The sequence below is a fragment of the Pituophis catenifer genome, unplaced genomic scaffold (assembly GCF_029215685.1).
Source record: "Pituophis catenifer annectens isolate HBS135680 unplaced genomic scaffold, rPitCat1.0.hap2 SCAF_9, whole genome shotgun sequence".
In the NCBI taxonomy this organism is placed as follows: Eukaryota; Metazoa; Chordata; class Lepidosauria; order Squamata; family Colubridae; genus Pituophis; species Pituophis catenifer.
In genome coordinates, this window is record NW_027256889.1 from 21,243,383 (window position 1) to 21,266,810 (window position 23,428).

Here is a 23,428-nt window from a genome sequence, read left to right on the forward strand (position 1 = left end):
GAATTGGTCTAGCAAATGTTTTGTATGCTCTAGGTAGTAGTATAATATTACCAGAGAAGAAACTACGCAAGATTAGGTTAACAACTCTTAATGCCTTTCTGGCAATGTTGTTACAGTGGCACTTAGATCTTTAGAAATGAGTATTCCAAGGTCTAAGGCAGAGATGGCTAACCTTTTTGCCATCACGTGCCAAAAGTGGGGGAAGCTGAGGGGGTCATGTGCGTGCGTGCCCACACCCATAATTCCATGTGCCCTGCCCCCGCACATGTGTGCGCGATCCCCCCACAAACACTTCCCCCGCTTTTGGCATGTGATGGCATGGTGGGCCCGGTAGGCCTGTTTTTCGCCCTCCCCAGGCTCCAGAGCCTTTCTAGGAGCCTGGTGAGGGCGAAAACAGCCTTCCCCATCCCCCCAGAGGCCCTCCAGAGGCTGGAAACGGCCTGTTTGCCAACTTCCAGTGGGCCCAGAAGGCCCGAAAATCAGCTGGCGTGCCAGAGCCGAACTCACGTGCCCACTGATATGGCTCCGTGTGCCACCTCTGCCATAGGTTCACCATCATGGGTCTAAAGTGTAACTAAAGTTGTTGACCAATAGGTGAAGGAGGAGAAAAGTGAGCTTGACCTTGGACTCGTAACTGTGTTCAGACAGGTGTGCTATTTGTTGTTTTTCACTAGACATCACCTCTGCCAGACCCCCTTTGGAGAGGAGGAAAAGCAGAGAACAGGATGCTGAGATGGTCAATGGGTCAGTGTGCTGCCCATATGAGGAAACCTGGGGGGGGGAGAGACAAAAACAAACAAACCATCATCGGTTGCATGCAAAGGGACCGACATTGTCAAATAAAAGCTTGGTTTGGAAAAGCTGCATTGTTTGAATATGCAAAACCTTTCATATTCTAAGCCTAGGATGAATTTAGGACAGTGGTGGGTTCCTCCCGGTTCGGTCCGGTTCGGCCGAGCCAGTAGCGGTGACAATATGACGTCACCGAACCGGTTCTCCCCCCCGCCCTCCCCCCCATGTTATTCTTACCTTTTATTTGGTCTCACCCCCAATCTATTGCTGCCTCCTGAGTCCCAGCTGATGACTAGAGGGAAAAAAAACTGTTTAAACTCTTGCCATGGGGCTTCAAAGGGCCGTCCTACAGCTGATCACTGTTAAAAGCAAACAAATGAGTTGGGTCGTAAATGCGAGGACTGGTCATAAGTGCGAGGACCTTCCAGAAATGACTCCTAGCCCACCTAGTCACATGACCTCCAAGCCATGACCTCGTAAGCCACGCCCACAGAACCGGTAGTAAAAAAATTTAGAACCTACCCCTGATTTAGGAGCAATGATAGTAGCTATTGATTGATACAGTTAAGCATCGTATTGGAATACCCCAATAATATCAAAGCAGTTTACTTTAAATTTAGTGTCATCTCTATGCAAGAAACAATCCAGTGGAAGAAGCGTTTACTTGAGAATCAAACTATCCCTTTTTATCTAATTTAGATAAAAAGACATGGAAATGAAATATGATAGAGATTTTTCCAATGCAAGAAATGTAGAATTATATAAAACACAATATAAAGATGTACTGTTATTGGAATGATTTAGGAGAATGAAAGGCATAATACAAATTAATTTAAATCTTAGATTATTTTGTATGAAATGAGGGAAGAAACAGCCATAGTTAAACATATGATTAATGAGGATAATAATACATGGATATATATGAATAGAGTGAAGATGCACAAAAGACTTGGAACCAACCGACACACTGTTTGTATTTACATTGAAGATGGTTTTTTATTTGTTTTTTATATATTTGTTTAAAAATATTTTTTGGTCAAAAAAAAAAAAGAATCAAACTATCCCAAAGATTCTTTTCCCCCTCCCTAAAAGGCAATTGAGTTTCTTGGGTTTTTTTTTCCTTTGCAAAAAATTTCACTTCTTCTCATCCAAGATGCTTCTACAATTCTGAAGAACTAAACTGAAGAAGTTTCTGGGATGAGAAGTGAAATGTTTTCAAAGAAAAAAAACAAGTCCAGTTGCCTTCTAGAAAAAAAAAAACACCTTTGGGACAACCTGGATGATTGAGAATCTCCATAGACATTGAGAATCAAATTAGTTGAAACAGCAGAGCAAACTATGATCTCTTTACCCCAGGTGGAAAAATCCCTAGTTTGGGGTATGGCCTACACCAGGTGCCTCCAACCTTGGCAACTTTAAGACTTGTGAACTTCAACTCCAGAGCTGGCTGAGGAATTCTGGGAGTTGAAGTTCACAAGTTTTAAACTTGCCAAGGTTGGAGACACCTGGCCTACAGTGTTCCCTTCTCTTTGCTGATTTTCCTTGCTTTGTTTCGATCCATATAAGCCACTCTGCCGACTGGGGTGGGGGGTTCTAGGAAAGATTTCCGCAGGTCTGGTTTATCTCTACAAAAGACACCCACATGTTGCCACTGCATATGGGGTTACACAGATATGCTTGGATTAACTGGAGTAATTTATTCCTTACAATTCAAGCATGAAGCCAGACAGGACAAATGTGTTTTCTCCCCTGAAATGTGCTGATTTCAGGAGTTTGTAGAAGCAGCTGTTTCTTCAGCTTGCTGACAGATTTCAAAGGCTTGGATTTCCAGGTATGAAATTGCATGGAGAAATAAATCACACTCGGGAGCCGAAGAAGAAGAGAAAAGCAGAAGTTTCAGTAAATGGATAAATTATTTTATGGTGGCCATTAACCAGCATTAGAGAATTGATATTCAAGTATTCAAAATATCCAAAACTAAATTGACCATAGCAATAGCTCTTAGACAGAGGTGAAATCCAGGAGGTTCTGACAGGTTCTGGAGAACCGGTAGTGGAAATTTTGAGTAGTTTGGAGAACCACCTCTGGCTGGCCCCAGAGTAGGGTGGGAATGGAGATTTTGCAATATCCTTTTCCTGGAGTGGGGAGGGAACGGGGATTTTGCAGTATCCTTCCCCTGGAGTGGGGTGGGAATGGGGATTTTGTGGTATCCTTCCCCTGCAACGCCCACCAAGCCACACCTGCCAAGCTACACCATGCCCACCAAGCCACACCCACAGAACCGGTAGTAAAAAAAAATTGGATTTCACCACTGATCTTAGATTTATATACTGCTTCCTAGTGATTGATTGATTGATTGATTGATTGATTGATTAGTTCAATTTATATGCCGCCCTTCTCCAGAGACTCAGGGCGGCTTACAATGAGTTAAGCAATAGCCTTCATACTTTTGTATATACCTGCTTAGTAGGGCTTTCCCCCCCCCCCCAAGCGGTGTATTTTATACAAAGTCAGCTTATTGCCCCCACAATCCGGGTCCTCATTTTACCTACCTCGGAAGGATGGAAGGCTGAGTCAACCTTGAGCCTGGTGAGATTTGAACTCGCAGTAATTGCAGGCAGCTGGCAGCTAAGTGCCAGCTTAAGTGCTTAACAGCACTTTAGTCCGCTGCTCCACCAAGGCTCCTACACAGCTCTCTCTAAATGGTTTACAGAGTCAGCCTATTTCCTCCAACAATCTGGCTCCTCATTTTACTGACCTTGGAAGGATTGAAGGCTGAGTCAACTTTGAACCCGTCAGGATTGAACTCCTGGCAGTGGGCAGAGTTAGCCTGCAAGGCTGCGTATAGCAGGGCTTTTATTTCAATGTCAGGATAGTTATGAATAGTACAACATTTTTTGACAGAAGTAACTAGATATTTTTATTTAGTTAGTTGTTTCCTGCCTTTATTAGTTTTACAAATAACTCAAGGCAGCGAATGTATCCAACACACCTTCCTCCTCTTATTTTCTCACAGCAGCAACCCTGTTGCTGTTGGCCTGAGAGAGAAGGACTGCCTAAAGTCATCGAGCTGGTTTTCATGGCTAAGGCAGAACTAGAATTCACAGCTTTCCGCTTTCTAGCCTTAACCACTAGGCCAAACTGACTCTCCGTTTGATTAACAGAGGCTCAGTGGCTAAGATGCTGAGCTTGTCGATCAGAAAGGTCGGCAGTTCGGCGGTTCGAATCCCTAGTACAGGTCTTCTGTGTGAGCAGGGGGTTGGACTAGATGACCTCCAAGGTCCCTTCCAACTCTGTTACTGTTAACCAAGGCCAACCAAAGCACGTCTTATCCAGAGTCTTCCGTTCTACAGGGGCTCATTCCATGATCTGGCTCAATCCACTAGAGATGTTAGCTGGAGAATTCTGGGAGTTGAAGTCCACCCATCTTAAAGTTGCCAAGAAGAGGAAACTCTGCTCTAGAGAAGTGCTGGATCTTTAAGGCTATATGGGGAAGGGTGGAAAGATCAGGCCTATCCAAATTTTGATGATAATGATGTTCCATAAGGCAAGATCTACAACAGAGAAGGGATATCCCACGGAGGTGGCAATGTTTTCTGAAGAGAGATAAAGAATGCCCAGTCTAGGACTGGGGACAGGCAATCTTGCAAGTACAGGTAGTTCTCAACTCACAACCACAACTCACAACCACAACCATGACTGTGGGGATGTTGCGATGGTCATAAGTGCGAGGACCAATTGTAAGTCACTTTTTTCAGTGCTATTGTAACCTTGAATGGTTGCTAAATGAATGGCATAAGTCAAGGACTGCTTGAAATTGTTTCTGTATGTCTTGGATCAAGTCACCTAAAAAGAGAAGAAAGAAGAAGTGCTGGGGATTTGCCAAATAGTAAAGATAAGGATCTTTTCAATCAGAAGATGTTGGTGATGCAAGAATCAAGCCAAAATGAAGTTACTGCATAATGTACATATCTAGGAAGTTAAGTGCAAGTGCTTTGCAAGCTGGCTAGCCATACTTAGAATACAAAATACAAATAAAAAGAGAGTATGAATACAGAGTAACAAGAGTTGGGAGGGACCTTGGAGGTCTTCTAGTCCAACCCCCTGCTTCAAGATAGCGGTCAGAAAGATGGCTATCTAACTTGTCCTAAAACTTCCAGTGATGAAGCATCCACAACTTCTGAAGGCAAGCCATCCCACTGATTAATTGTTCTCATTGATGGGAAATTTCTCCTTAATTCTAGGTTGGATTTCTGTCTGGTAAGCTTCTATCCGTTACCTTTCTCCCGTCCTTAGGTGCTTTGGAGAATAGGGTGACCCCCTCTTCTCTGTGTAAAGGTAAAGGTTCCCCTCGCACATATGTGCTAGTCATTCCCAACACTAGGGGGCGGTGCTCATCTCCGTTTCAAAGTCGAAGAGCCAGCACTGTCCGAAGACGTCTCCGTGGTCATGTGCCCGGCATGACTAAATGGCAAAGGCGCACGGAACGCTGTTACCTTCCCACCAAAGATGGTCCCTGTTTTTCTACTTGCATTTTTTACATGCTTTCGAACTGCTAGGTTGGCAGAAGCTGGGACTAATAACGGGAGCTCACCCCGTTACATGGCGCTAGGGTTTCAAACCGTTGAACTGCCGACCTTTCAATCGACAAGCTCAGCATCTTAGCCACTGAGCCACCGTGTCCCTTACCTTCTCTGTGATGACACCTCAAATTTGATCCCCATTGCTTACGTTCTTTCAGCTGGAGAATTACATCCAGGACAATGTGCGGATGGAGATGTCAGAGACCCATTTCAGTTCTGTACAGGACCACACGGCAGCCATGTTGGAAATTGGGACCAACCTCCTTAACCAAACTGCTGAGCAGACCCGGAAACTCACCAATGTAGAGATACAGGTAAGCCAATCTTCTTTCGGTAGCCTTTTCCTGGATTTTATCTCTGGTGATTATTATTATTATTATTTAGAGCAAGGCTATTTCTTGCCAACTTACAGGGCCTGCTTTGCCTATTTCAGCCATAATGGCCCTACCATTGTTTACTGAATACATCAAAGGAGCCTGGATAGCTCTGCAGACAAGGCACTGTAATTTAACACCAGCTGTCTGCAATTAAAATAAGTTCGAATCTTGCCAGGCTCAAGGTTGACTCACCCTTCCATCCTTTCTAAGGTAGGTAAATTGAGGACCCAGTTTGTGGGGCAATAAGCTGACTTTGTATAAATATACAAAAGTATGAAGGCTATTGCTTAATGCATTGTAAGCCGCCCTGAGTCTCTGGAGAAGGGCGGCATATAAATCAAATTTAAAAAAAAAAAAAAAGTCGAGATGACAGCCAGAAGGGAAGATGGTTTCCTAACCACAGTGGCTGCCTTCCAGTAGTGGTATTCACTTACCTTCACTACCGGTTCACAAATGTGAGCACGCTGCCACCTCTGCGTATGCGCAGAGCGTCCATGATGACATCAGGGCATGTGGGCAGAGCCTCCTGCCGCTACCAGTTTGCGCGAACCGGGTAGAACTGGTAGAATCCCCCCCTCCCCCCGTTGCCTTTGCACAAGCTATGCCAAAACAAAACTGGGGTTTTATATGATGGCTGGGTTTCTACCACAAGCTTGACTTGGTCCCTGAATTCATGCTTTTCTGGATTTGCACAACTGAACAAATAGCCTAGAACGGTTTTTGTGGCATATGAAACCACCAAAAAAGAACCAAAGTCAAAAACCCACACATGCTATGTTGGCCTGCCACTGATGACAATTTGGAAGCTGCAGATGGGCCCCAATGCAACAGCCCCAATACTGTTTGGTCAGTTGTGCAAATCCAGAAGAACATAAGTAGCTTCTGCAAAAAGTAGAAGGGTTTGAACAGGCATATTCAAGGAATGTAGCTATCCTAAACCAATCATGTCAGCTCTTTGTTTTCCCCAAAGCTGTGTCATGGCTTGTTCTAAAAATACAGAGTTTAAAACAGGTGCGAACCTACAAATCGATGTTTGCCTCACTGACCAAAGAAGGAACATGGAGGACATCCAAGGCAGTGGTGGGTTTCAAATTTTTTTACTACCGGTTCTGTGGGTGTGGCTTAGTGGGCGTGGCAGGGGAAGGATACTGTAAAATCTCCATTCCCATCTCACTCCAGGGGAAGGATACTGCAAAATCCCCATTTCCTCCCGATCAGCTGGAGGTTGGGAAGCAGAGAACAGAGGGGGGCGGGGCCAGTCAGAATTTTTACTACCGGTTCTCTGAACTACTCAAAATTTCCGCTACCAGTTCTCCAGAACTGGTCAGAAGATGCTGAAACCCATCTCTGGTGTGATTGTTGCCTTTCATCCTTTTTCCTCTATTTTCCTTATCCCAATAAACATTTTATATCTAGCAATTTGACTTCACTGACTTTTATAAAAAGGATTTCTTATTAACACTTTCCCCTATGCGAAACTCCACAGCTACCCCTTGTGTTTTCAGGATTAAGTTCTGTACTTTTGTAGTTAGGGCATTATATTGTTGTTTTATTTTTCCTGAACCTGAGCTGAAGGAAGAAAAGCTACAGGTACTCAACATAGTTCTCAACTTATGACTGTAATTGAGCCCACAATTATGATTGTAAGTCACACTGATTGTTAAGTGAGTGATCACATGGCCGGGCCCAATTTTACAACCTTTTTTGCAGCGGTCGTTAAACAAACAGAACTGGCAAATACCACCTCTGGCTGGCCCCAGAGTAGGGTGGGAATGGAGATTTTGCAGTATCCTTCCCCTGGAGTGGGGAGGGAATGGAGATTTTGCAGTAACCTTCCCCTGGAGTAGGGTGGGAATGGAGATTTTGCAGTAACCTTCCCCTGCCATGCCCACCAAGCCACGCTCACCAAGCCACACCACGTCCATCAAGCCACGCTCACAGAACCGGTAGTAAAAAAATGTCGATTTCACCACTGCTTAATAGAGTAGCATTAGATTGAGCATTAGAGTAACAGATTGTATCCTTCTGTTAATGAAATTTAGGATTAAGTGATTCAGCTTGATTGCCGGGGGTCTATCATAAATATCTGAGGGACCTTTGGAAGAAGCACTCATCAACCAGTGAGGTCTCTCAGATGGTTATTCTCGGTTTTTATCAGAATTACTTCAGTTCTATTGTATTGTAAGCCATCAGTCATGATTTACAATCATACACTAAACTGAAGTCAAACTACCTGAAGTTTGAGCATGATGCATAAAAGCCAAGAAAAGATATAGGAGACTTTCTCTACTATTTCTATTCTCCGGTGTAACCAGGTTTTCTAACAAACAGGTTCTCAACCAAACGTCCCGCCTGGAAATTCAAGTTTTGGAAAATTCCCTGTCTACCAACAAGCTTGAGAAACTTCTTCTTCTGCAGACCCACGAAATCAGCAGACTCCAGGAAAGGAACAGGTTAGTCCTGTTTGGCTTGATGTTTAATTCATCAGGAATAAGTGAAACCCACTTAATCCGAGTATATTTGTGTAATCCTAGTGCGGTTGTGGCATCGTAGAGCCCTCGAGAGGACGGAAATGTTGAGAAGCCATTACAAAAACAAAAAAGAGCAGGAGCCCCAGAAAAGATGCTACAGTGTTAGGAAGAGATGCAGACTATCTTCTCCCTGACTCACTGGGGTAAAGGAGGGAGAAGAGGAAAATCACAAGCAGTCTTGCCAAGTCCTGTTAATACATCTTTTCTCAGTACAACTGAGTTCTATTCTTCTTCTGGAGTCAGCTTCCTGATCTGGATAATTTTGAAGGGAGGACAAACATTTTGGTTTCTTGTGGAGAGAAAATTCAGCACCTCTAGACATAACTGGAGAAAATTTTGTTGGAAAACCAGTCAGTAAAGTTGCCCCTACAACAGGGGTGAAATCCTACCGGTTCAGACCGGTTCGGACAAACCGCTAGGGATTATTGGCATCAGTTCGCAGAACCAGTAGTTGGTCCCACCACACCCGGCCGGTCATTGATCACCTCTTCCGGCTGCTCGATATTCCACAGAATTCAATGTTAAATGCAGCAGAGAGAATGCTAATGTCAGCATTCCAGAAAAACTCCCAGCTCCAAGTAAAGACTCTGAAGCAAGCATTTTCAAAGTTCTATTTACTAGAATAGGTAAACTGGCACATCTGGGAAAACCCGAATCTGAGAGGTCCGAGTTTTCGCTCAGTAAATCAAAAACCCCCAAACCATCCCCTCACTCCTCAGTCGATCACATGCGCCAATCAACCGCCGTCCCATCTCGAGACATTACTCTGACCACTCCTTCTCCAGATGCAGGATCGCCCTGATCTTGACCGACAAGAAGAAGGCTATTATGTCTACAGACAACCCCTCTACTAAATCCCCCCTCCTACTTTCCCACCCAGGAGAAGGTGGCAGCAAGGAAGCTTCTGGCCTAATATGGCTTCCAAAGCTGACAGCTAACTTTTCTCCCTCCATTCAGAACAGAGCTGCTGCAGCCTGTCCCTTTAAGGTAGTCCCCAGGAGGGAGGGGGCCGGGAGGGAACCATAAAGGGAGCAGCAGCTCCGTTCTGAATGGAGGGAGAAAAGTTAGCATTCTCTCTGCCACAGAATTCAATGTTAAATGCAGCAGAGAGAATGCTAACTTTTCTCCCCCCATTCACAATGGAGCTGCTGCAGCCTGTCCCTTTAAAGGTAGTCCCCAGGAGGGAGGGGGACAGGGCGGGGGAGCAGCTGGAATGGAGCCGTTTTCGTGAAAGGCAGGAAAATGGGGAAGGGGATTTTCTCGCCTGTCATCCATTCCTCAATCTCAGAACAGGCTGAGGGAAGGATGGTAGACAGGAATATTCCCCTCCCCATTTTCCTGCCATTCGCGACAAGAAGTGGCTAGGAGGGGAGGGGCTGGTGAGGAGCCCCTCGATGTGAGTGATGTCGAGTTGGCCACACCCACCCAGTCACATGACCTCCCCCCCAACAAGCCACACCCACAGAACCGGTAGGGGAAATTTTTTAATTTCACCACTGCTCTACAGGTAGTCTTTGACTTACAATCAGTGGTGGGATTTAGCCAGCTTAGGCCGTTTCAGGCGAACCGGTAGTTAAACTACTGGCTGGCTCCGCCTCTCCCCTTCCCGCCCCACCCCTTACAGGAGTCCCCACACTCCCCATTTTTGCTCCCAGGAGGCTGCAGAGAGGCCTACTAGGCCCAAAACGGGGTGCGGGCTGGTGGTGGCGCTAAGTGCTCAGCAGGCTGAGTGCTGCCTGTCAAACCCCTGGCCACGCCCACCCAGCCGGTCATTAGGGCAGAGAATTGGTTGTTAAATTATTTGAATCCCACCCCTGCTTACAATCCTTCATTTAGCCACCAGTCCTCTCGCTTATGACCGTTGCAGCATCCCCACAGTCACGTGATCGACATTAACACCTTTGGCAAAGAAAGGTCATAAAATCGGGTGAAACTCATTGAACAACTGTCTTGCTTAGCAACAGAAACTCCCAATTGTAGTTGTAAGTTGAGGACTACCTATACAGGGCAAGACAGACAAATTCAAGAAACGTGTTGAATTTAGAAATGTCTGCATATTAAAAAAAAAAAAAACCCCAAAAAAACAGCCATGGCAGTGCCTGTTTTTTATGGTTTGATAAGCTCTGCTTATCTTAATTATTAATCAGTGTTCTGAGTTTTCAAAATTCCTTGAACCACAAATTATAAATGTTGTGCAACAGCTTCTCCTACGTTTTTTCTTCACCCAGTTAAGCTTGTTGTGTGAAGACATAAAACTTAACATGGAATTCGTTCCATAATGGAATTCGAGAAGCAGTTGCCCTGAAATGAAGAACTAGATCAGGGGTCTCCAACCTTGGCAACTTTAAGACTTGTGGACTTCAACTCCCAGAGTTCCTCAGCCAGCAAAGCTCTCCATGGAAAACTTCATATATATCGCCCTAAAGTTTAAATATATTGTTGAGCTTTGACCACGAAACAGAATATTCAGCAATCTTTCCCCTGAGATGACAGGGGAATAACAATAAGTGAACATAAAAGTATAATTCAAGATTATAAATCTACAGTAACTCTATTTTTCTAGTGCTGAATTATTTCCTTTGCTCCCCAGCAAGCCTGGTAATTCTTTAGATAATTCTTCTAAATGACAGGTATAGTGTTCAAAAGCGATTTCTCCAAACAGCAGTGGTCTGCAAAACATTTAACAGTTTTTTAAACATCAAAATAGAATAAGCCCCGATCATGTGGGGGAAGTCAACCTACCCATCCAATTTAACCCACCCATCCTTGGAGTGAACTAACAGAATAACAGATTTAAAAGGGAATATGAAGGTCATCTAGTCCAACCCCCTGCTCAAGCATGGGATTCTATACCATGGTAGACAAATGGTTGTCCAGTCCTTTCTTAAAAGCTTTCAGTGTTGGACACCCACAACTTCTGAAGGCAAACTGTTCCACCGGTTGCACTAATGATGTTCAATTCAATTCAAATCTTTACTGTCAGTGTACAACATATGTGCAATGAGATTGGTTGAGCTCCCGCAGTGCACACACACCCCCAACACAATACAACTCACAGTGAAGACAGAAAATCCCTAACTCAACAAATCATATTAACAAAACACTCAGTCCTATTGCACCAGTGTGAACATGTTACACATTGCGCCGGCCCTGTAGTCCATCATACTACGTAGTTATGATATTATTTCTCATTCAGGAGTCTGACAGCCCACAGATAGAAACTGTTCTTCAACCTGTTTGTGCGGCTGGCTATGCTTCTATATCTCCTTCCCGATGGTAGGAGGGTAAAGAAGTGGTGATCAGAGTGAGAGTCGTCCCTGAGGATTTTCCTCACTCTTCTGAGGCAGCGAGCCCTAGCGATCTCATCTGTAGTGGTATCAGGGGGCAGCCCATGATGCTTTGTACTGTGCTCACCACCCTCTGTAATGTTTTTCTATCTGAGGCTGTCAAACTGGCATGCCATACCATGATGCAATAAGTGAGGACCGCTTTCTATTGTGGACCGGTAAATGTTCTGCCCCAGCTATGGACCCCAAAGAACACAGTACACACAAAATCCGTTCAAACCTTAGTTTACTAAATAAACCAGGTTTTTTACAACAATGGCTGTTAATTAACTGCATTAACAGCCACCAAGAATTCAAAGAATAATACTGAAAGCTTACTGTGGTTGGCAGAATGCCCAGAAACAATTTGCAGGAAGCTGATAAGATAAACAAGACAAGACACAAAGGTATGTGAACGAAGTTGTTCCCTGCAAATTGCTTCAGTCGGCGTTCTTCCTTAAATAGGCTAAGGAAGTGGCCTATTAGCCCCAAGCCTTACTCTCGAGGAGACCTTCTCCTGAGGAGCCACGCCTGCATCGAGAAGAGGCTCCTCCTCTTCGTCCTCTTCACTTAAGGGAGCTTCTGGAGGTTCTGAAGGCCCTGGCTGAATCCCCGCCTCTGGCACCACATCTTCTCCAGCCTCCTCCTTGTTGGACTTGAGTGCCAACTGCACAGGCTGCTGGCCCAGCACCACATCAGCCTCCTCGCTGCCTGAATCAGCTACTAGCTGCACAGGCCGCGTACGGGCCACAACAGTAAGAGGAGTTCATCAGTTGTTGATCCACCCTGTTTTTACGCAAGACCCTAAGGAAATTGAGTCTCTGTTGGGCCTTCCTGGCCACCTGGATCCTGTTACCTAGTTAAATAATGAAAAGTCTGCAAGAAAACAACCAAGCTCAGAGAACACCAAAGACCTGACAGTTCAACCCTGGGCTACAAATATTCTCTTCTGTTGGTACATAAAGAATTGCTTCAACTCTGTGTCAGAGTTCCAAGAAACACACCCAATGAAAGAAAACTCCAATAAATAAAGCTACATTTTATTAGAGATGTCATACTGGCACAACTGGGAAAACCCGAATCTGAAAGTTTCCAGGTTTTCCCAACCCAAAAAAAAGTTCAAGTCCCTGCCCAGCACCCATATGTCCATCACATAGTGCAATCAAACATCGTTCCAACAGAACTCCCTGTTCCAGCCTTCCAGGTGCAGGGCAAGATGTCCTTGACTTCTTGAGAAAGGAATGTTATTATGACTATATATCACCCATGCTCCATACAATCCCTCCTCCCAATTTCCCAGAGTAGTAAACGTGGCAGGTCTGAAGGCCTAATACAAAAGATGGGTTCCAGGCCTGACACCCTGAGTTTGAGAATCAGTATAAATCGTCTCTTTTCTTTAGCTTTCTAGAGAAGAAAGTCTTGGCTATTGAAAACCAACGTGAGGAGGAGCTGCAGGGCCTGAAGACCGAGAAGATGGAAATGCAGAAGCTTCTTTCCAAGCAGGTGGACCTTGTTGGGCATCTGGAGCAACGCCTGGGTGTTGCCTTGCTGAACAACACAGCCCTCCACAAACAACAAACATCTTTGGCAGAGACAGTGAAGCATCTGATAGGCTTGGTGTCCCAGTGCAATCGTAAGTAACTTCCCCTAAGTTTCAAGACTTGGCCAGTTGGCCCAATTGGAATTTAAAGTGTGCTGAGAAGACGCAGGACAATACTACCATCATGTAGAGTGGGTCTTTTTGCAGAAAAATCCATGACAAAGTGGCTAAGAGATCCCCAGTCTTTATAAAATCTAAGCAGTATGTAGCTCTTTCACTTCTTTGGTAAAGGTAAAGGTAAAGGTTCCCCTTGCACAAATGTGCTAGTCGTTCCCAACTCTAGGGGGCGGTGCTCATCTCCGTTTCAAAGCCGAAGAGCCAGCGCTGTCCGAAGACGTCTCCGTGGTCATGTGGCCGGCATGACTCAATGCCAAAGGCACACGGAATGCTGTTTCCTTCCCACCAAAGGTGGTCCCTGTTTTTCTACTTGCATTTTTTATGGGCCTTCAAACTGCTAGGTTGGCAGAAGCTGGGACAAGTCACGGGAGCTCACCCCATTACATGGCGCTAGGGATTCGAATCGTTGAACTGCCAACCTTTCGATCGACAAGCTCAGCGTCTTAGCCTCTGAGCCACCGCATCCCTCTTTGTTAGCACTTCTTAAAATTTAGAGTCCTTAAACTCTCTGAGCTGAGCTGGGGTTGTATTTTTTTTTTTTTTTGCAGACGTTTCATTACCCAAGTAGGTAACATCTTCAGATGGTTGGGTAATGAAACATGCGCAAGAAAACAGTCAAGTTCAGAGAACACCAAGGACTTCACAGTTCAACCCTCAGCTATCAATATTGTCTTCTAGTCATACTTCCTAAAATCTCTAAATGACCTCACAAGTATAAATCAAATTTAAAAAAAAAGTTGCAGGTGACATGGGCATTCCAGGAATCAGCAGCCCTAGATAAACAGAGTTTAGGGTTCCATTTCCAAAGCATCTCTGGGTCTATTTGAAAAACTGTTTTGCTCCTTGGAAACCTTCCACCTGCTCTGCAAGGTCCCTGGTATCCCTAACACAGACACATTTTATTACAGAGAGGATGAATTCAGCCTTACAACAATATAATTGATGCACTATCAGGCCTGGAAATCATCTTTTGCATTAGGCCTTCAGACCTGCCATGTTTACTACTGTGGGAAATTGGGAGGGGGGATTGTATGGAGCATGGGTGATATATAGTCATAATAACATTCTTTTCTCAGAGAGTCAAGGTCATCTTGCCCTGCACATGGAAGGCTAGAACTGGAAGGCATCTCCAGTTGGGACGGTGCTTGGATTGGACCATGTGATGGACTTGTGGGTGTTGGGCAGGGACTTGAACTTTTCTTTGGGTGGGGAAAACCTGGAAGCTTTCAGATTCGGGTTTTCCCAGATGTGCCAATATGACATCTCTAATAAAATGGAAATTTGAGGAAACTCAAGCCTCGGAGTTTTCTTTCGTTGGAGGTGTTACTAGGAACCCTGACATGCACATTCCTACCCTAACTGGGCAATTTACTGAAAATGACTTTTGATCTCGCCCTACAGATGTTTCGTTCACCTTGCCAGATGAGCAGAAGGTCTTCAAGGATTGTGCAGCTGCATACAAAGAGGGGGTTTCTACCAGCGGAGTCTACACCCTTCGGGTCCCCAATACTACAGCCACTGTAAAAGTGAGTGTATGTACTAATGAGCTTTGTCCTTCTTCATGCATCAGTTCAGAGGTGAAATCCAGCAGGTTCTGACAGGTTCTAGAGAACCGGTAGTGGAAATTTTGAGCAGTTCGGAGAACCGGCAAATACCACCTCTGGCTAGTCCCAGAGTGGGGTGGAAATGGAGATTTTGCAGTATCCTTCCCCTGGAGTGGGGAGGGAATGGGGATTTTTATTTATTTATTTTATTTTATTTTATTATTCATATTTCTATGCCGCCCACTTTCTGAGGACTCTGGGCGGCTTACACCAAAGACAGTATACTAAATAGCATATTGCCCCCCAACAATCTGGGTCCTCATTTTACCCACCTTGGAAGGATGGAAGGCTGAGTCAACCTTGAGCTGGTGCGATTTGATCCGCTGATCTGCTGAACTAGCAGTCAGCTGAAGTAGCTGCATTACTGCACTCTAACCACTGTGCCACCTCGGCTCCAAGGGAAGGATATTTTGCAATATCCTTCCCTTGGAGTGGGGAGGGAATGGGGATTTTGCAGTATCCTTCCCCTGGAGCGAAGTGGGAATGGAGATTTTGCAGTATTCTTCCCCTGGAGTGGGGAGGGAATGGGGATTTTGCAGTATCGTTTCCGTGCCACACCCACCAAGCCACACTAGGCCCACCAAGCCACGTCCACAGAACTGGTAGTAAAAAAAATTGGATTTCACCACTGCATCAGTTCATACATCAGACTAAGTCACAGTATTCTTAAGCACGATTGGTTGAATGCGTTTTTATGACCGAACGTATGTACAGGTAGTCCTTGACTTATCACCATTCATTTAGCAACCAATTCAAAGTTATAACAGCACTGAAAAAAAGTGACTTATGATTGGTCTTTGCACTTACGACCATCCCAGCATTCCAATGGCCATGTGATGAAAGTTCAGGCAGTTGGCAACTGGCATGAACTTACATCAGTTGCAATGTGCTGAGGTCATGTGATCACCACTTGCGATCTTCTGGCAATCCGGATTCACCCAACAATCGCCTGATTCACACAAGTAGTGATTCATTCAAAAGCCATGGCAAAAAAATTTGTGAAATTGGTAACCACTCACTTAACAATTGCCTCACTTCGCAACAGAAATTCTGATCCCAACTAGGTTGAGGTCTACCTATAAAAAGGCTTAGTTACAATGGCTGGGCCCATTTGTCACATTAAGCCAGTGTTTCTCAACCTTGGTAGCTTGAAGATGAGTGGACTTCAATTCCCAGAATCCCCCAGCCAGCACTGCTGGCTGGGGGATTCTGGAAGTTGAAGTCCACCCATCTTCAAGCTACCAAGGTTGAGAAACACTGCATTAAGCCATCATGTGATCTGTTTAATTTTGGCTTTATGCGAAGAATGAAACCAGGCACAAACCATGATTTAATTTGGTCCATAGTTTATGTTGCTTCACTTACAACCATTAAATGTAAACATCATATTTAAGTTTTAGATAATGTATAGATCACTCATTATATAAAGCAATAATAGGCAAAACAAGCCTATGAACAATGACATAATTGGTATAATCAATTATAGGAATAATAGGTAATCAAATACTATTAAAAGCTTCCAAATAAGAAATAGGTTTCATCTGATGTCTAGAAGAAAGAAATTTCATAATTTGGGCACTATCACTAAGAACATTACTAAGAACTACATTACGGACATGGTGGTTCAGTGGCTAACACGCTGAACTTGTCGATCGAAAGGTTGGCAGTTCAGCGGTTCGAATCCCTAGTGCCGCGTAATGGGGTGAGCTCCCCTTACTTGTCCCAGCTTCTGCCAACCTAAGCACTTCGAAAGCACGTGAAAAATGCAAGTAGAAAAATAGGGACCACCTTTGGTGGGAAGGGAACAGCGTTCCGTGAGCCTTTGGCGTTTAGTCCTGCTGGCCACATGACCACGGAGACGTCTTCGGACAGCGCTGGCTCTTCGGCTTTGAAACAGAGATGAGCACTGCCCCCTAGAGTCAGGAACGACTAGCACTAAGAACTACACCTGTTTCTGATCCTCCCAAGAATGATGCTAACACATAACATAACCAATTGAAAGGGAAAAGGAGATTGTAGTTCGAATTTAAAGACTCACTATTTTCCACGTTGCTCAACCAGTTGTTTGACCTAATTTGTGGAAACTTCTCTTCCATTGATGTTCTGCCATTCTTCCAGGTGCTGTGTGACATGGAGACCAGTGGAGGAGGCTGGACCGTTATCCAACACCGCAAAGATGGTTCTGTGGATTTCCAACGCACCTGGAAGGAATATAAACAGGTAAAAATTGATATAAGTCTGTGACTTAACATGACGGAGGAACTCAGGATGAATTGGATTCAAACTGATTATTTTGCACATTGAAAATGTGATGACCTTTGAACATTTGAAATTAAACTGAAAATTCTGTTTAAATTATGTACAAAGCAATGGATTATTACCTTGAATTATAAATGAATGGGAATAAGATTTACAAAGACAAATAAGTTCAATATATGAGATTGTAATATTTGGTATATTTTTAACTTTAACTATGAATTGTAATATTTAAGGTATTGTTGAAGAGGTATAGAAAATATATATATTTGAAAAAGCAATCGAAAATTGGATTTATATAAAAAAATAATGAGAAATGAGAAATAGAATTATAAATGAATCAAAGTAAGATTTGGAATATTTTTAACCAGGAATTCAGCTAAAGTACTGGAAATTATAATGTATTATGGAAAGTAATTTGGTTTATCGCTTGGAAAAGAAATGAATGATTGCAATGTTATATATCTAAGTGACTTCTAGTAACATATTGGATTGTAATATTTGGATAAGTTGACAAAGAAAATATTTGTGATTGGAATAAGGAAATTTAGGGAAATACTGGAAATTATACTATGTTGTGAAAAGGATGTAATGGGGAAATATTTGATTTTAACTCTTAGAAAAATGATTGATTTCCAACTTAAGGGTTTTAAGTTGCAGAAAGTAAGGTTAACATTTAAATTTGATTAAGATTAGAGATTAGGGTGAATGGTAATATTGGTTATTAGAAGAAACAAGGAAAAGAAAAGAAAAATTAGAGAGAAAGATTATTATGGCAAAAAGTGAAATATATAAATTGTGTTGGAGATAACTAAAAATTGTTATCTGTTCAGAAAAAAGGCATTGTTTGTTTTGTTTGTTCGTTTGTATAAAAAATAAAAAAAACTTTTACAAAAAGAAAATGAGATGACCTGGAGAAGATTGAGCAAGAAGCATTCTTCTTATTTTCTAGGCACAAGCAGAAAAATCCATCACCTGAATTTCTACTGCAATATAGAGCTCAGTCACAGCAAGTGCTGGATTTTTCTCCAGCTTCTGCAAGGTTGCCAGCTGTTTTCTTGGTCAAAGCTTTTGTGACTTTGAGCCAGGCTGGTTCTAGGATGGCACTTAAGCCACCAGGGTTTCTTTAGCTCATACATGGAGTGGAGAACTTGTGGCACTGAGATCTTGCAGACTCCAACGTCCAGCACCTCTTACCTTTAACCATGTTGTCTGGCAAACCCATCCAGCAACATTTGGAAACCAACCAGCTCCTTATCCCAGTGAAGTCTGTGCTAAATATAATTGAGGTGGCTGCGAGACTGATGACAGACTCCATTTCCCCACCCTTGCTCTCTGCTCTCAACCCATCCACCTTTCTGCTTATCATACTGATGTATTATTCTCATTCTGAGCCTTTTGTCGTTAATTATTTTATTTTTCGATTATTTTACTTCTACAGGTAAGTCCTCGATTTACGGCCATAATCGAGCCCAACGTTTTTGTGGCTAAGTGAAGCATTTGTTAAGGGAGCTTTGCCCCATTTTACAACACAGTTAGTAACACGGTTGTTAAGTGAATCTGCCTCCCCGACTAACTTTGCTGATCACATGACCCCCAGGGCAGTGGTGGGTTTCAAATTTTTTTACTACCGGTTCTGTGGGTGTGGCTTGGTGGGCGTGGTAGGGGAAGGATACTGTAAAATCTCCATTCCCTCCCCACTCCAGGGGAAGGATACTGCAAAATCCCCATTTCCTCCCGATCAGCTGGGACTCAGGAGGCAGAGAATAGACGGGGGCGGGGCCAGTCAGAGGTGGTATTTACAGGTTCTCCGAACTACTCAAAATTTCCGCTACCGGTTCTCCAGAACTGCTCAGAACCTGGTGAAACCCACCTCTGCCCCAGGGTCATCAATATGAATCAGTTGCCGAGCTTCCCAATTTTGATCAGGGGGATGTTACAACAGTCGTAAGTGTGAAAAACGGTCCTAAGTCACTTTTTTTTGTGTCGTAACTTTGAACTGTCACTAAATGAACCGTTATAAGTTGAGGGCTACCTGTATTCCTTTCATTTCTCTTCCTGTTTATTATTATAAACCGCCTAGAGTCGCCGTACGGTGAGGTCAGTGGCAAATAAGTAGTTTTTATCCATGGGCTATCAGACTCCTGAATGCGAAATAACATCATAACTATGTAGTACGAAGGACTTGCAGGGCCGGCGCAACATGAAACATGTTCACAGAGGTGCAATAGGACTGAGTGTTTATTAATATGATTTATTGGGTTAGGGATTTTCTGTTTCCACTGTGAATTGTATTGTATTGGGGGCAGTGGTGAAATCCAATTTTTTTACTACCGGTTCTGTGGGCGTGGCTTAGTGGGTGTGGCAGGGGAAGGATACTGCAAAATCTCCATTCCCACCCCACTCCATGGGAAAGATATTGCAAAATCTCCATTCCCACCCCACTCTGGGGCCAGCAGAGGTGGTATTTGCTCCAAACTACTCAAAATTTCCGCTACCGGTTCTTCGAACTGCTCAGAATTTCCGCTACTGGTTCTCTAGAACCTGTCAGAACCTGCTGGATTTCACCCCTGATTGGGTGTGGGTGTGGGTGCACTGGGGGAGCTCCACCGATCTCATTGTATGTATGTTGTACAGTGACAATAAAGGTTATTACTATGATGATAAATTTAACAAATAAACAAGCAAACAAATATTTTCTACCAGACCCTTTTTTTCAATGTCTTCTCATGCTTCCTGACAGGGCTTTGGGTCCCCACCTGGAGAGTACTGGTTAGGCAACCACTTCATCCATTTGTTCACCACCCAGAACCGCTACTCTCTCCGGATCAAGCTCCAAGACTGGGAAAACAACGAAGCTTATTCTGCCTTCGAGCATTTCCAAGTCGGCTCCGAGGAGCAGAATTATCGGTGAGGCTTTTCATGGAACACCTGTGGTCTCTTTGCTTAGCTGTTCATTGAACAAACATCTGGAATCCTGCCCCAACAGATGGATGACCTTCCACTCCTAAAATTTCCCAAGGCCACTGCTGAGAATTCTGGGGGTTGATTGTCCAATTCTGGGGACAGCACTCCAATTCACACATAGGAAGATCATTTGGGGATCCTGTAAGATTTGGGCCAAAATGTAATTTTCAAAATCTCTGTAGGATTTTATGTCTGCCCTGTCAGGGTTCTTGATTGTGACCACTCTGATGATTGTAAGCACTGTTTCCAACCCTTGCACAATTCCAATCTCTCTCTCTCTCTCTCTCTCCCTCCCTCCCTCCTCCCCCCCTCTTGATTTTTACAGGGGTATGTGCAAGTGGTGAAATCCAAATTTTTTTCCTACCGGTCCTGTGGGTGTGGCTTGGTGGGTGTGGCAGGCGAAGGATACTGCAAAATCCCCATTCCCTCCCCACTCCTAGGGGAAGGATATTGCAAAATCCCCATTCCCTCCCCACTCCTGGGGGAAGGATATTGCAAAATCCCCATTCCCTCCCCACTCCTGGGGGAAGGATACTGCAAAATCTCCTTTCCCACTCCACTCCAGGGGAAGGATACTGCAAAATCCCCATTCCCTCCCCACTCCTGGGGAAAGGATATTGCAAAATCCCCATTCCCACCCCACTCTGAGGCCAGCCAGAGGTGGTATTTGCCAGTTCTACAAACTACTCAAAATTTCCACTACTGGTTCGCCAGAACCTGTCAGAACCTGCTAGATTTCACCCCGGATATGTGTCTCAAGCTCAGATAGTAGTTGAGAAATTCTTGAATTCGAGACCTTCTCGCTGTTGTTCCACCAACTAATCTGGGTGGAAACCAACATGGAATTTCCCATGCTAGATAGACCAATATTTCCCAACCTGGTACCCTCAATGCTGGCTGGGACTTGGGACAGTTGCAGTCTCTCATGCCAGGGGAAGTGTGTTGTGTTGGGGAAGGCTGGTGGAGCCCAACTGCACAAGAGAAGAGTGGGAAAAAGGAGAAGAAATGAACAGCTATCTCTCTTGAGCAGTGTTTCTCAGCCTTCGTAGCTTTGTGATGTGTGGACTTCAAAAAAAGGGCCTGGTGGCTCAGCAGACTGATAGCATTGTGATTAATACCAGCTGTCTGCAATTACTGCAAGTTCGAATCTCACCAGGCTCAAAGTTGACTCAGCCTTCCATCCTTTCTAAGGTAGGTAAATTGAGGACCCACTTTGTGGGGGCAATAAGCTGACTTTGTATAAATATACAAAAGTATGAAGGCTATTGCTTAACACATTATAAGCCGCCCAGAGTCTCCGGAGAAGGGCAGTATATAAATCAAAATTAAAAAAAAATAAAATTCCCAGCATTCCCCAGCCGGTATGAATTCTGGGAGTTGAAGTTCACACATCCTAGAGTTGCTAAAGTTGAGAAACACTGCTTTACAGGTTGATTTCAGTGGCAGCTCCTTGAGTCAGGATCTCACCTGGCTCAAGGAGGAATTTTCTAAAATAAAATGAAATTCTAATCTCCCTCCAACTAGACTTGACGTCCTGCAGAACTGCCTATCTCTGTTCCTTTGCTTTCAGCTGATCAGAAAGGAGAATCATTCCCACACCTCTGGCAGAAGTTAAAACACAAGTTAAACCAGGCTAAGCCCCTCCTTTTTAAAAAGCCCATCTAAGAGGGCAGCTTTCTTGCTCCCAATGGGTACCTCATACTTTATTTTTTAAGGGCCATCTCATTTGTCCATTCATCTGGATTAACCATTCAGGAGTTCCTTTAACTCTTTCACTTTGTTCTATTCACTGAATGTCTCCCAGTTCCTATACAAGCAACAGCAAATACAGACTCTTCTTGATTTCCAATATCTCAGGGGCTGCCACAAAGAAGAGGGAACCAAGTTATTCTCCAAAGCACCTGAGGGCAGGACAAGAAGCAATGAGTGGAAACTAATCAAGGAGAGAAGCAACCTAGAACTAAGGAGAAATTTCCTGACAGTTAGAACAATTAATCAGTGGAATAACTTGCCTCCAGAAGTTGTGAATGCTCCAACACTGGAAGTTTTTAAGAAGAGATTGGATAACCATTTGTCTGAAGTGGTGTAAGGTTTCCTGCCTAAGCAGGGGGCTGGACCAGAAGACCTCCAAGGTCCCTTCCAACTTCTATTCTATTCTATTCTATTCTATTCTATTCTATTCTATTCTATTCTATTCTATTCTATTCTATTCTATTCTACTCTACTCTACTCTACTCTACTCTATTCTAACCTATTCTAATCTATTCTATTCTGTTCTGTTCTGTTCTGTTCTGTTCTGTTCTGTTCTGTTCTGTTCTATTCTATTCTACTCTACTCTAATCTATTCTATTCTAATCTGTTCTATTCTACTCTATTCTACTCTACTCTACTCTACTCTACTCTACTCTACTCTACTCTACTCTACTCTATTCTATTCTATTCTATTCTATTCTAATCTGTTCTATTCTACTCTACTCTACTCTACTCTACTCTACTCTACTCTACTCTACTCTTGACCAAAACCGAGCCGAAAATTTTGGTTGATAAGCAAGACAAGTGAGTTTTTCCCCATCTTATGACCTTTCTTGCCACAGTTGTTAAATGAATCACTGCAGTTTTTAAGTTAGTAACCTGGTTGTTAACTAAATCTGGCTTCCCCATTGACTTTGCTTGTCAGGTCGCAAAAGGGGATCACATGACCCTGAGACACTGCAACTGTCATAAATATGAGACAGTTGTCAAGCATCTCAATTTTGATCACACAGCCATGGGGATGCTGCAACGGTCGTAAGTGTGAGCAAAGGTCATAAGTCACTTTTTTCAGTGCTGAAGTTGAGTGGTTATTAAACGAAAGATTGTAAGTCGAGCACAAGATGTAAGCATCTTGTGTTTTGGGTCTGAGAGGAGAATCGAATGGTGAACTACGGTTGATGGTCGCTTCTTTACTCCATCTTCGGCAGACTTTATGCGAGGAGATACAGTGGTACCGCTGGACTCACCAGCAGCCTCAGCCTCTCGGGAACCAACTTCAGCACCAAGGATGCTGACAACGATCGATGCACGTGCAAGTGTGCCCAGATGGCAGGTGGAGGTAAATGAGGGGAGAGCGGGACATCTTCCTTCTGTAGGTCTATCATTCTGAGAAGTAGCCAAGCAGGGCCATCGGTAAAAAAAAAATGGTGCCTGCCACTCTGCAAAGCAGGACTTACGGTAATCTGTCTAGTTGCAGGGAGCATCTTGGCATCTAATACATTCCCTCCCTCCCGAATTCACCC

At 43.9% G+C, this 23,428-nt stretch overlaps 1 protein-coding gene across 1 annotated transcript in view; it reads left to right on the forward strand.

The window, feature by feature from the left end:
* LOC139321224 (angiopoietin-2-like) overlaps window positions 1-23,428 on the forward strand; it is a 38,023-nt gene that overhangs the window by 11,475 nt on the left and 3,120 nt on the right. The window contains exons 2-8 of the mRNA XM_070949878.1: window positions 5,534-5,689; window positions 8,084-8,205; window positions 13,010-13,242; window positions 14,728-14,852; window positions 17,049-17,150; window positions 19,930-20,096; window positions 23,114-23,244. Coding sequence (XP_070805979.1) covers window positions 5,534-5,689; window positions 8,084-8,205; window positions 13,010-13,242; window positions 14,728-14,852; window positions 17,049-17,150; window positions 19,930-20,096; window positions 23,114-23,244 — 1,036 coding nt within the window. The remainder of the gene's footprint in view (window positions 1-5,533; window positions 5,690-8,083; window positions 8,206-13,009; window positions 13,243-14,727; window positions 14,853-17,048; window positions 17,151-19,929; window positions 20,097-23,113; window positions 23,245-23,428) is intronic.